This window comes from Phocoena sinus, chromosome 1 (genome assembly GCF_008692025.1).
Source record: "Phocoena sinus isolate mPhoSin1 chromosome 1, mPhoSin1.pri, whole genome shotgun sequence".
In the NCBI taxonomy this organism is placed as follows: domain Eukaryota; kingdom Metazoa; phylum Chordata; class Mammalia; order Artiodactyla; family Phocoenidae; genus Phocoena; species Phocoena sinus.
Window position 1 is genome coordinate 123,898,035 of NC_045763.1, and position 12,123 is coordinate 123,910,157.

Below are 12,123 nucleotides of genomic sequence, written 5' to 3' on the forward strand. Positions count from 1 at the left end.
TGTACTATCTTGAGATAATAAAAAATATGACAGCATTCTTGCATGTTTTCTCCCCAAGACTCCTAAAAGGCATCAGTATCTCCCCCCTCTCCATGGGGCTAAAGTAGACACTGGTGCTGCCCTCGCCCAGGTGGGCATTGCTCATGGCCTAGTTATTATTTGCTGCCAATAACTCTAGCGCTTGTGCACACCGAGCTTGCCATTCATTAAGCATATGTTCTGTGTGTCCCATGGAGCCATGCTTTCCCATTCTCTGCCACCACTGTGCAGATGAAAGCAAGAAGCATATCTCCTTTCTGTCTGATTGCCTCGTCTTCCAGAGATCTGAAATGAGCTCGTGGGTAACGTCTAGCTGGCCCACATGCTGTTCCAATATGACTAAAGCAGTACTAAAAGAGGTCAGTCTCTACCCTGCAGGGCCAAGGTGCTTTGGAAGCTGTCCTGATTCATTCAGGTGGGTCAGACTTCTAGGATGGATCAGCCATTTGGACGGAGAAAGCTCCTGTATGAAAGCTCTTCTGCACTTTTATCAACTTGTTACCTGTATTTCCAGTTTGGATCTCTCACCCAAGCTCCAGACCCAAATATATAACTTCATTCTCCATCTGGATGTTATACAAGCACCCCAAACTCATCATTCTATAGATGGAGATGCTAACTGCCCCCTTCTTTTAGTAACAGAACTTCCCAGGTTTTAATCTGGCCAGCCAAGCCAGCCACATACTACATTTCCTAGCCTCCCTTTCAGCTAATTGTGGCCATGGGACTAGATTCAGGACAAAGGTATGTGAGGAGAAGTGATGCGTGTAATTTCCATGTCACCTCTCTAAAAATAAACTACTTGCCCTGACCCTCTGCTTTCCTTGCTTCTACTTGCTGAAGAGTAACTATCACTGGAGCAGTCTTGGGAGCCACATGTTGGGAATGGTAGACTCAGTCCCACTAGATCTCTACTGTTACAGGAGAGAGAAAAAAAGGAACAATTTTGTATGAGTTACTATATTTTAGGGTCTTTTTGTTATAGCATCTTAGGCTATACTCTAACTAATCTAATGAAAAAAACTGAACCTGTCTCTCCCTCCCTTACACGTTTCTCCTCCTGTATTAGTTCACGTCCACAAATGGCATCCCCAGCAGACCCAAGCCAGGTACCTGGAGGCATCTTTGATACTCCTGTCTTTCAGCCTCCACATCCAACCAACCCAGGACTATGGACTACTTCCTCCATCTCTGGTCACTCTGTCCACTTCTGTCATCTCCACTGCACCACAAGACTTCAGGATCTCATCATATCTTGCCCCTCTTTCTGTAAGGGTCTTCTAGCTGGTTTTTGCTGCAAGTCTGCCTATGTCTAATCTACCCTTCACACTGAGGTGCAAATGATATTTCGAAAATGCACATCTGATCACAGCACTCCTTTACTCTCACCCTTTTAAAGACTCCCTCTAGGCATTCAGAGGTACAAGGGCTCATTTCAGATGGGGCCACTCTCTTCCATTTCTCCTGCACCACTAAATTCTCCAGCCATACTAAAATATTTGTACTTTTTGAAAAACATCATGCCCTCTTTTGATTGTTGGCTTTTGCACATGCTGTTTCCTCTGTAAATTTCCCTTCCCTCCGTCCCACTCTTTCTCTAGTAACTCCTACCTATCTTTCCAGACTTCCTCAGCTAGCACTTCCTGTATATGCTTCTTCTTGCTCTTATTACAGTCATATTACCCTAGAGAATCACATCACCTTGCCTGAGAAGTTCCTATTTAGTCATCTGTCTCTGCCATTAATAACAAGCTCTCTCCTTCAGGCTTTTAAAAAGTCTGCTACGTAGTAGGTACTCAACACATTTGTTGAATGATTTAACTCAGTTGATAGATTGTATTATTTGCTCCCAGTTAGTTTTCCCTCCTCACTCTTAGATTGTTCCCTGGAGGTAGAGTACACTTACTACTCCAATGACTAGAGGCTTGGCCATATGACATGCTTTGGTCAATGGAATATGAGTACATGTGCCATAAGACTTGTCCAAGCAGAAGCTTAAAAGGCATTTGTGTGGTTTGGCTCTGTGCCCTCCCCCTACCCACCTTGAGTCCTCCACCATGAGAACAGCATGCCTAGATAGTGGCTTCTCCTTCATCCTGGGCCTTGGAATAAGAAGACATTTGGAACTGAGCCAAGTCCACCAATTGGCTACAGTTGACCTGCAACTGACTGCAGCTCTCATATAACACGAGCGACTAAATGTTTGGTGTTGTGAGCTGTTGAGATTATGGGGTTGCTTGTTGCTGCATCAAAATGCTGACTAATATTCCTATTTGGGGTTCATAATAAGTATCGAGAGCTTACTATTTGCCAAATATTGTGCTACGAGTTGTACATAATTATTTTAATTATCACAACAACCCTATAAGGTAAGTTAGCTTCCCCACTTTAAAGCTAAAGAAAATAAGGTTAGTGTTCAAATCCAGGTCAGTTTGAGCCTCATGCCTCTCCCCCAACAGCCCCCTGACGAGCCAAGGGCAAAGGAGGAGTAACGATGCAGGATCCCAGTTGAATGTGAAGGTTCTACTCCTATTTTAGAGAACCACGTCCTGCAGGGCTCTAGCTGCTGTAGGAGAACAGGGAAGCAGCATGTTCTTCTGAGTTCTTCCTTGTTTCGTGGCCCATAAAGAGCTCTAGTTATCTAAAATGCCTTCTTTCATTCTCAGGAAGCCAAAAGCCATCTTGAAGACCAAGATTTTAAGCATATATATGCCACAGTGACATCCTGTGTAGCTCCTGGGTGCACAGTACCAGCCCCTAGTCCCAGAGGGGCTCTGACATGCCAGCAGTCTCTGCTGTCACAGGGTCACATCCACTGCTCTCCTGAGCCTCACTAGAGCACTCCTCATTCACTCTTTTCCTGTAGATCTTAGGATTTAATTAGAAATACTAAATGCTATTCTTTATCACTTCTCCCTGTAATATTTCCCTGAGTTCTATGAACTCTGAGCCTCACTACCCAATGCCCCATAACAGATACCATGTATGTTCCCTTAAATCAGGAGTTCCAGTTTTACCCACCTTAACCAGAAAATAATGTTTCTCTTGGATTCAGGCATTTGAAACAACCAAGTCATATGTAAGTCAGTGACACTATTTCTTATGGTAATCAGTAAGATACCATAGACTTAGACAAGTCATTTACTCCCTTTTATGTACAGGTAGGTAATATCAGCCTTACTTACTTAGAAGGATCAAAAGGGATAATGTCCATGAAAGCTATTTAACACATAGAAAAGAATTACAGTATCTAAATAAGCAAGAGCAACAATCAGATCATACTTTTCTTTATATTCCTGATTGGCGATAACTTGATATAAGAGCTAAAATAGTTGGAAGGGGTGAAGAGGTGAGTGTGTCCTGGAACAAGAAGTTGAGACTAGAAGGGACGTTCTAGGGCCATGTTGGCTAGAGTAGGATTCATCTCATCTAGCCCAAAGCACTTGCCTTGCTTCAGCAGTCCCCAGTATGACTACATTTAATTGTTCAGAGTGGACCCTATCCTGTCCACCAAGCACTCAGTGCTACTCCACTTGTTCCTCTGAAGATGGTAACAAGAGCTCTCCCTTTCCAGCTGCCATTTTTCATTCCAATCATTAGTGGTCAGGGAAAGGCTGAAGACAAATGGGGCTCCCTCCATGGCTCCTCACTAAGGATCTACTGCTTTGTAAGTTTGATTTCCAACTCATCAAAATTAAGTGGAGAAAAGTTCAGAACCATAGAATCTTAGAGCTGAAAGTGACCTAATATGTGACCTCATTCAAAAGATTACAATACATGCAACCCCATGTTCACTGCAGCTTTATTTACAATAGACAAGATATGGAAACAACCTAAGTGTCCGTCGCTTCATGAATGGATAAAGAAGGTGCCATGTATATTTTTTATATGTGTGTATATATATATATAAAATTTATATTTATATACATGTACACACAATGGAATATTGTTCAGTCATAAAAAAGAATAAAATCTTGCCATTTGTGACAACATGGATGGACCCTGAGGTCATTATGTTAAGTGAAATAAGTCAGAAAGACAAATACTGTATGATCTCACTTATACATGTAAACTTTAAAAACAAAAAAACGAGCTCATAGATACAGAGAACAGATTGGTGGTTGCCAGAGGTGGTGGGTGGGTGAAGGGGGTCAAAGTGTACAAGCTTCCAGTTATAAAATAAATAAGTCCTGAGGATATAATGCACAGCACGATGACTATAGTTAATAATACTGTGTTGAATATTTGAAAGTGGCTAACAGAATAAATGTTGAAAGTTATCCCAAGAAAAAAATCTGTAACTCTATATGGTGATGGATGTTAACTAGACTTATTGTTGTGATCATTTCATAATATATACAAACATGAATTCATGTTGTACACCTGAAACTAATGTTACATGTCAATTATATCTCAATGAAAAATTAAATTACATGCCAAAAAGAAAAAAAACGGATCATAAGACCCCGATCCTATGGATATACAGTTAATTTGTGAAGAAGATGGGACTGGAACCCAATCCTCAAATCCCAGGTCAGGGTTCTTTCCACTAACCAAGTCCTGGTACTAATGCTACTAATGCTGTACTAAGCACTAGGTACTTGAACTAAGACCACAGCATGGTTCTAGCATAGTGTTGCTAGAACTAATACCCAAATCTGTATAAACTAGACATTCAGCAGAATCATGAATCTAAAGAGTAATGGGGATACTGAAACAACCCCCCTCTCCTAGTCTAGAGAGAAGCACCCAGGCTGAGCATGGTGGGACATGGAGAGGGCTGTGACAAGATGCTGGAAGAAGATGCTCCGGTATGAAAAAGGTCTCTTCCGTGGAGGAAAGTAGAACAGAGGAGGGAGAAAAATTGAAAAGTATACAGGATCGGAAAGGAGATGATGGAAATTAAGGTGTCAGGAATCTCTAAAAGCAACTCTTCCTTCTCCAGGGCTAATTACACTTTAACCCTCCATACCCAAGCCCATCCTCTCATGGTCACCACGCGTCTACCTGAATGCAAACCAAACCAGCCACTGTGTCTGGATACCTCCCTGCCTGCTGCAGGCTGGGTTAGAAGCCACCATGAGGCACCCACAACAGTTAGTGCAGATCTCTATCATGGCCTTTGTACAGGGTATTCCATAACTGTGTGATCACAGTTCCATCACCGGAGTCTCCACCATCAAACTGTAAGCTCCTTGAAGGCAGGGCTGTCTTATTAACCCCAGCACAATGCCTGGATGTGACAGTAACTCAGCAGCTGACTGTGCGTGAATAAATGTATTTACTCAGCCATCACCTCTTTGGGAGTTTGTTTCCGAGCTGCTCCACTCCCACCCCAGGTTTCAGGCACCTATGCCTCATCCGTGCTCTCGTAGCACCTGTGCGGCTCTCATGGCTCTTATCATAGGACCTCTTACCTCCATATCAAGATACCTGAAAACTCATTTGACTCACTGACTAGACTGACAACTCTTTGAGGGCAAGGACTGTGTCTTTTCTCTCTTTATTCTCAGCACCTATCATAATACTTAGAAACCACAGGAATTCAATACAGACTTGGAGAAAGGATGAATAAATGAATGAATACAACCAAAAGGGTACCAAAAGAAATGCTAATAGAACAAGCATTCTTCGTCACAGAGAGACCCAAAAGAGTCTCCAGGAAGACGAATTGCCCGCTCCCAGAGTGTCGCCACAGCTCTGGCGTTTCTTGCTGCCAGGAAGGGCTGAAACGCCATCCGTATTCAAGAACAAAGACAGAGTGAACCCTCCTCAAGTCCTATTGCTAGATGGCACCTGTTGCTAAAACAGCAGCTGGTAAGCATTTTGTTTTGTGCAAAACGACAAAGACAACAACAAAACAATTTATTACAGGAAGCGGCATCACAATGACAATGAGAAATCACGAGGCTAAATATACAGCAGAAAAAAATACAGAATTTTTGTAATGAAGGACGAGGAAGGAGCTGCTAGAGTCTGAGGAAAAAAGCTTGAAGTGTTGATTAGAAATTGCTCAGCCTGCATGAAAAGAGAGAAAACTAAGGGCCGGGGAGGGGGGGGGGAGGAGAGGAAGAGATAAAGAGAGAAGAGAGAGAAAGGGAGGGAGAGGGAGAATGAATGTGGTTTTTTTCCTGGCTCTCTGACTCATTTTTAATCTGTCCTTTCCTTTCTCCCTCCCCTTCCACCACCCACTCAAGAGAGGATTCATTGATTGGGCTGGACTGAAATGTCTTACCTTTGCTCTGTGAACAATGAGTCTGAATCCATCTCATCCTTGCTGCTCCTCTCTCTTCCCTCCCTCCCTCTCCCCAGCCGCCATTGTTAGCTGCTTCATTTTGCTGAGGCTGAGGCTTGTCCACAGTGGGATGCGGGGGGAAGGGGAAACTGGGACCAGGGGATGCCAGTGGGATCTCTGGAGCCAGGCTTACTTGCAGAGGCTGGAAGTCCCAGCCCTCTGACAGCTGGGATGGCCCTGATAACTAACCTGTTGCCTGCTTCCAGGCAGGAGCAACCTCTCCAGGTGCGGATGGGAGAAAGCACAGACCAGATGAAGCAGCACCTCCCCTCAAGACAAAAACAAACCCCCCCCCCACACACACACCACAAAGCTCAGAGAGTGCAAACAGGACTGGCCCGGGGTTTGGGAGGACTGGGTCTAGCGCCCGATCCAACACACACTTGCTGTGTGCACATTGCCTCTCTGGGCCTCCATGTGTATAAACTGAGAGGACTGAATTCGATGGTCCCAGGGACCATTTCATGAAAAGCTGTCAGCCATCTAGCAAGGGCTATATGTTCCCCTTCTGCCCCATGCCCTGCAAATCCCTAGAGAGCTCTGTTTGGGTATACCCCAGGGTGTCTGGAAGAGCACTTCTGACTTGGGGACCCCTCCCCAGATGCCTAGCGGACTTCAGGGAGGCGGTGATAAAGGTTTGAGGCCAAAGTTCCCCTCAAATATGATAATTGAGAAGTAGAGGCAAATTAAGGACGTTCAGAATCAGTGAGGGTGGAAGTAGAAGGCACTAGGAGGCCAGGGGAGTGGGGAGACATGGATCAGGCAATCCCTGAAATTAGAGATGATTCATATTTGAATAATGTGGGAGGGATGAACTCACAGCAGCCAAGAGAAGAGGCTAACTCTGCTGAGGGACCCCTCCCCAAACCTAAGCCCCGCAGGGGGCAAAAGCCAGTGTTAGGGACCCTTCATTAGGAATAGAAAGAAAAACTGAGGCAATCTATAATCTTATTCTGAAGCTAAGTGACATAGTGGTTTTGTCTTTCTTCTTAAATGTATTTTACCCTCTTTTAGTCACTTGCCTTAGATATTTTTATCTTGTTCCTCTTTTCCTACTGACTTGATTTTTCCCAGTCTTCAGTGCTCCCAGAGGGGGCACAACTTTGTTCTTGGTGCTATTTTCCATTTTCTCTCCTGCCCTTCACTACCCCATCTTGTCTTCACCACTTTTCTGCTCCCTTGTTCCTCTCCTCCATCACTTGGTTCCACCTTGCTTTGAGTTGTTGCCTCAGACCCAGTCCAGACTACCCAAGCCTTCCTAACCCCTCCACCTCCACCCAAGGCAGGGCTGCTCTGTGAATCTCTCAGGGCTGCCCATTCAGCCCGGCCACCTATCTCTCAAACTCACAGATCATCCTGTGGGAACGCGTGTTAGGAACCAGAGCCGTACCAGACCCCAGGAGGGTGGGGAGAAAGTTCACCAAAAGGGAGGGGGAAACACAGAGGTCTCAGCTAGAGGAAGTGACTCTAATGGTAAGGCAAGGCCCTACCTTCTGAATATCTCTGCAAATTATCTTTATTAGAGGGTGTTCCCACCTGTTTATGGAGGGAGGAAGGCTCTTCTCTTCTATGGGACCACTCCCCAAATGGTACCAAATGCGAGTGGGACCCTCAACTCCACAACCAATGAAGCCTCCATCCCCATGTCCTTCCTCATCCCCGCTCCCCTGCACACCTGGGAGCCACTGAAGAATGCCCCTGGGGCTCCCGGCTTCTCTAGGGAAGGAATTAAGAAGACACTCCTTTACTTACAACCCCCAGAAAACCAGTTCTCTTAATTAATCAGTTTCCTCCGAGCTTTCATTTTTTTTTCCCAACCAGGCTTTCCCCAGGACTCACAGCATTACAAAGTCAAGATAAGACCGAGGAAGAACCGTTGTATGAAAGGAGAAATGCACACTGGAAAGAACAATCTCATATCTCGAATGAGTCAAAACACCTGCATCTCGATCCAGCTCACTTGATATGGGGTTTCTCCCCGCCTCCCCCATCATTCTAACACACACACACACACACACACACACCCCTCCCCCCACTTACCACCAGCCTGCTAAGCAGCTTTAAGCACAATGGTGGGTAACTGGGGGTGCGGTGCGGTGGGCTAGGGTTAGAACAGTACCAGTACCGGAATACATATAAAGTTATCCGTCTCGGTAGAAAACGCCTCTTACCTGTTAGCCAGAAGAGAGCAACCCACGCCAGCAAGCCCCTGTCCATTTTCCCCAACTTCCCATCCAGATTAAGGAGTGAAGGAAGTGGGAAGCGACAGAGACGGGAGGATCGAGGTAACCGAGTGGCGGAGGCGACGGCGGGCGCGAGCGGACCCCCGGCGTCCCTGAGCGCCGCCGCCCGGGCCGCGCAGGCGGGGCCCCGGGCTGACCGCGCCGCCGGCGGCACGCGCGCTGCCGCGGGCTCCCGGGGTCCGCGCGGCGCTCGGCTGCGCCTTCCCCGCGGGCTGGCGCACCCGCACGCCCAGGCAGCTCGGCCCACCGAGCGCCTTCCGGCCACAGAGCGCGCCGCGCGGGGAAGCTCAGCCGCCGGCTCCTGGCCCCGCCGCCAGCCGCCCCGGGGCTACCAAAGTTTCTCGGTCACGTGCACGCCCCTGCGGGCCGCAGGTCAGCGCTGAGTGACAAAGTACAGGGGGGAGAGGGGGCGCGGGGGAGGCGGCAGGGCGGGCTGCGCGGAGCCGGGAGCGATCAGTGCGGCTGCTCCCAGCGAAGCCAGCGTTCGGAACCCGAGCCAGAAGCGGGGTTGGGGACTCGAGGAGGGGGAGTCTGGGTACGCACGTGGCCAGGGACATTCTGAACTGGGACAGAGGGACCTGCGGGGACTTGGCATAACTTGTTGGCAAGGGTGTGCGCTTTCGCTGACCCCCCTGTCCTGCCCCTCCGTTCGGTTCCCTTTTTGACAGTGCAAGGAACCGAGGGGCTCAGCAGAATTGGAAAAGGTAGGCGGGAATCCCTCGTCGAAACTTTCTCCCGTTAAAACATTATGAGGTTAAAGCATTATGAGATAAGGGCGTGCAGCTCTTTAACAGAAAATATGTAAAACCAGAATGAAATGAACAATTATACGGCTCACATTTGTACAACCTTTAATCGCTTCTCGGCCTTTTGGCTAAAATCAGGCGCATTTGTACAACACTTTACAGTTTGCAGGGCGCATTATCATGGATTACTCCGTTTCTTAAAAGGATCTTGTGTGTGTAGGAAAGGATTCTAAATGTATGTGTTTCGAGACAACCGAGAAATGTGTATGTTAACGAACATATTAAGCATCTACTAGGTGCTAAGAACCAAGGCTACAAAGATGAGGAAGAGAGACTTCCTGCCATTAAGGGGCCTCATCTTGGGGCCCGGAGAGGGAGGTAGATCAGCACATTGAACACAAAATACATACTGGTAGTAAAACAGAGCAAATGCTATGATGGAGATCTGGAGAAAGGGCCCTCAGAACATGAAGGAAGGAGCAGTTTAGTGGGGAGTGGGGGAGAGTGGGCAACACCACAGTAAAGAAGGGGTAACCTCCCAATTGGTATTTGCAGAATGGGCAAGGTTTGTGCTATTGAGGGATTGGGGGTGGAAAGGGGACAGGGCAGGGGGAATTCTGGGCAGAGGAAAGAAAGGAGACAAGGCAGAAAGGTAGAAAATTCCTCTGAAAACAGAGTGGTTCTAGGCTTGAGGAGAGTTCCTGGAGAGAGACTCTAGATGCTTAGGAATGAATGAATGTATATGTGAGACGGGGATGAGATGTGAACATCAGAAATGGTGAGAATTGACTCTGGTCTTTCATGGCTGCCTGACATCACAATTCCCTTCTTATTTTCAAGGAATCCCAACTATGGAAGCCAAAAAGTCTAGAGCAGTCTGCCCAACTGGGGACCCTCTCACTCAGAGCTTTTTGAACCTGGAGCACATGAGGCAAGAAGCAGAGTCAGCGGAGAATCAGTTTTGCTGCTGAGGTGGGCAGCTGGCGTCCAGTGTTCACAGGCCAGCCATGGCAGAGGTCAGGCCATCAGACTACTGTGATGTGTGGTTTTTGGCTGTGCTCTTGGTTGTGTAGCCTCTCTGAGTTCCAGCTCACTTTCTACACCTGGCTCTTCAGACTTCCTGGCAATTCTGTGAGCCACCCCATATCCTCTTGTAAATTCTCTCTTTGCTTATTTTGGCCAGAGATGATTTCTGAAGCTTGCAATTAAGAACCCTGACTAATATGCTGTGTGAGAGAAATTTGGAGGATTATTTTCTTTCATATACAAAAGAAGGAAGGAAGGAGGGAGGGAAGGAAGGAAGGGAGGGAGGAAGGAAGAAAGGAAGGAAGGAAGGAAGGGGAAAATCGAAATAAAGGAGATACCTAACATTTGTGGGTTTCCTATTAGGTTCTAGACACAGTCCTAGATGTTTCACAAGCTCTCTCGGTTAATCCTAATGAGGAAACTCAGGCCCAGAGAATTTAATTATCTTCTTAAGATCAGGTAGCTAGCAGGTGGCAAGGGTAGGATTTGAACTGAGATCTTGTGGCTCAAAGCATATTCCCTTTGCACTATAAAACTGACCTCTAGACCAGAGGATTGATATGATGATGTATTTGTATCATCTACAGATTATTTACACACATTTACTGTGTGTGTGTGTGTATATGCATATGTGCCCATGAACACAGAGCATAAGAGTTTGAATAGTGTTTAGTATTTAAGCATACATAACGATGGTATTTTATGCAAAACTTGGACATTAGAGTTGAGAAATTGGAAATGGGGGATGGACTGAGCTAAGGGAACCTGGATGTGCATGGAAAGTGGAAAGTGAGAGCCCACAGAAGTGAGCTTTGAATGTGTGCTTGGAGTTTGTTTGTCAGCAAGGAGTCAGGGCACTTGGGGAAAAGTTTGTGCCAGAGTGAATCATAGAAGGCAGGGGCCTTGTCCACCCTCCAGGGAATGTATTTTCTGTGTAGCACCCTGCATGTCTATCTTCTAGCTAGAGAGATACAGTTGATCAGCATCTTCCTGAGTGGGTGGAGCCTGGGCCATCCCTAAGGAGATGCTAAACTGGACTAAATCATGGTGTGTACCCCTCCCTAATGCATGTTATTACCAAGGTGACGGAGGGTTAAGAGGAACTTTAAGGGTACACCTGATGATCCAAAACATGCAGCCTAAAGGATGGAGGTAGGAGGAGGGTGGGACAATGGTATGATTTTGCTGTATTGGTGGAGGTAGCAGGATATGACAGCAGAACCCTGGTGCTCTTCCAAGTGTGGTGTTTGAACTTCGGCATCAGAATCACATAAAAGTGTTTGCTTAAATGCAGATTACCAGTCTCTACTAAAAACTATGAGATCAGAAATTCTGGGTGGGACCTGGAAATCTGCATTTTAACTGCCTTCCTCACATTCTTCTGAAGCTCGCTAATGTTTAAGAAGCATTACTTAATCACTTTTTTGTTTTTCTGGGAGGCTGTTGAGTTGATGTTTGCAAATGAGCCTCAGATTCAGATCTGGTTAAGCTCCAGTGGTCCGTTTATCCTGGCCAAATGGGACAGGACCCCCATAGAGATGAATTTTTCACCGCCAAGGGAAGGGTCCGGATCCCCAACACTTCAAACGTTCTGCTGCAACCAGAGACAAAATGTCAGAATATAGTCCTGTGTGGGACCAGATCAGGATTCCCAGGAAGCCACAGCTGGAATTGTATATGATGGGGAGTGGGTGTGGACTGACAGGCGGCTTTGCCAAAGTTGCACCCTTTAGAACAGAATTAGGACATGGAGAAAAGAGAAGTGAACCACCGC

At 46.6% G+C, this 12,123-nt stretch overlaps 2 protein-coding genes across 8 annotated transcripts in view; one reads left to right on the forward strand and one right to left on the reverse strand.

The window, feature by feature from the left end:
* ILDR2 (immunoglobulin like domain containing receptor 2) overlaps positions 1-8,905 on the reverse strand; it is a 56,304-nt gene extending 47,399 nt beyond the window's left edge. For all 4 annotated transcript variants that reach the window (XM_032614106.1, XM_032614096.1, XM_032614087.1 and 1 more), the window contains exon 1: positions 8,506-8,905. In XM_032614106.1, coding sequence (XP_032469997.1) covers positions 8,506-8,551 — 46 coding nt within the window. In that variant the 5' untranslated portion in view covers positions 8,552-8,905. The remainder of the gene's footprint in view (positions 1-8,505) is intronic.
* The window catches only part of MAEL (maelstrom spermatogenic transposon silencer), a 120,995-nt gene that overhangs the window by 44,538 nt on the left and 64,334 nt on the right, over positions 1-12,123 (forward strand). The window contains exon 1 of one of the 4 annotated variants that reach the window (XM_032614162.1): positions 8,600-8,619. The exons of 2 other annotated variants lie outside the window; for them this stretch is intronic. Coding sequence is in view for 1 of the 2 variants with exons in the window: in XM_032614152.1 (XP_032470043.1) it covers positions 10,331-10,339 (9 nt within the window). In the remaining variant the exon portion in view is untranslated. Of the gene's footprint in view, positions 1-8,599; positions 8,620-10,260; positions 10,340-12,123 lie in introns of those variants that run through there. One more of the 4 variants, XM_032614152.1, reaches the window with a different exon arrangement.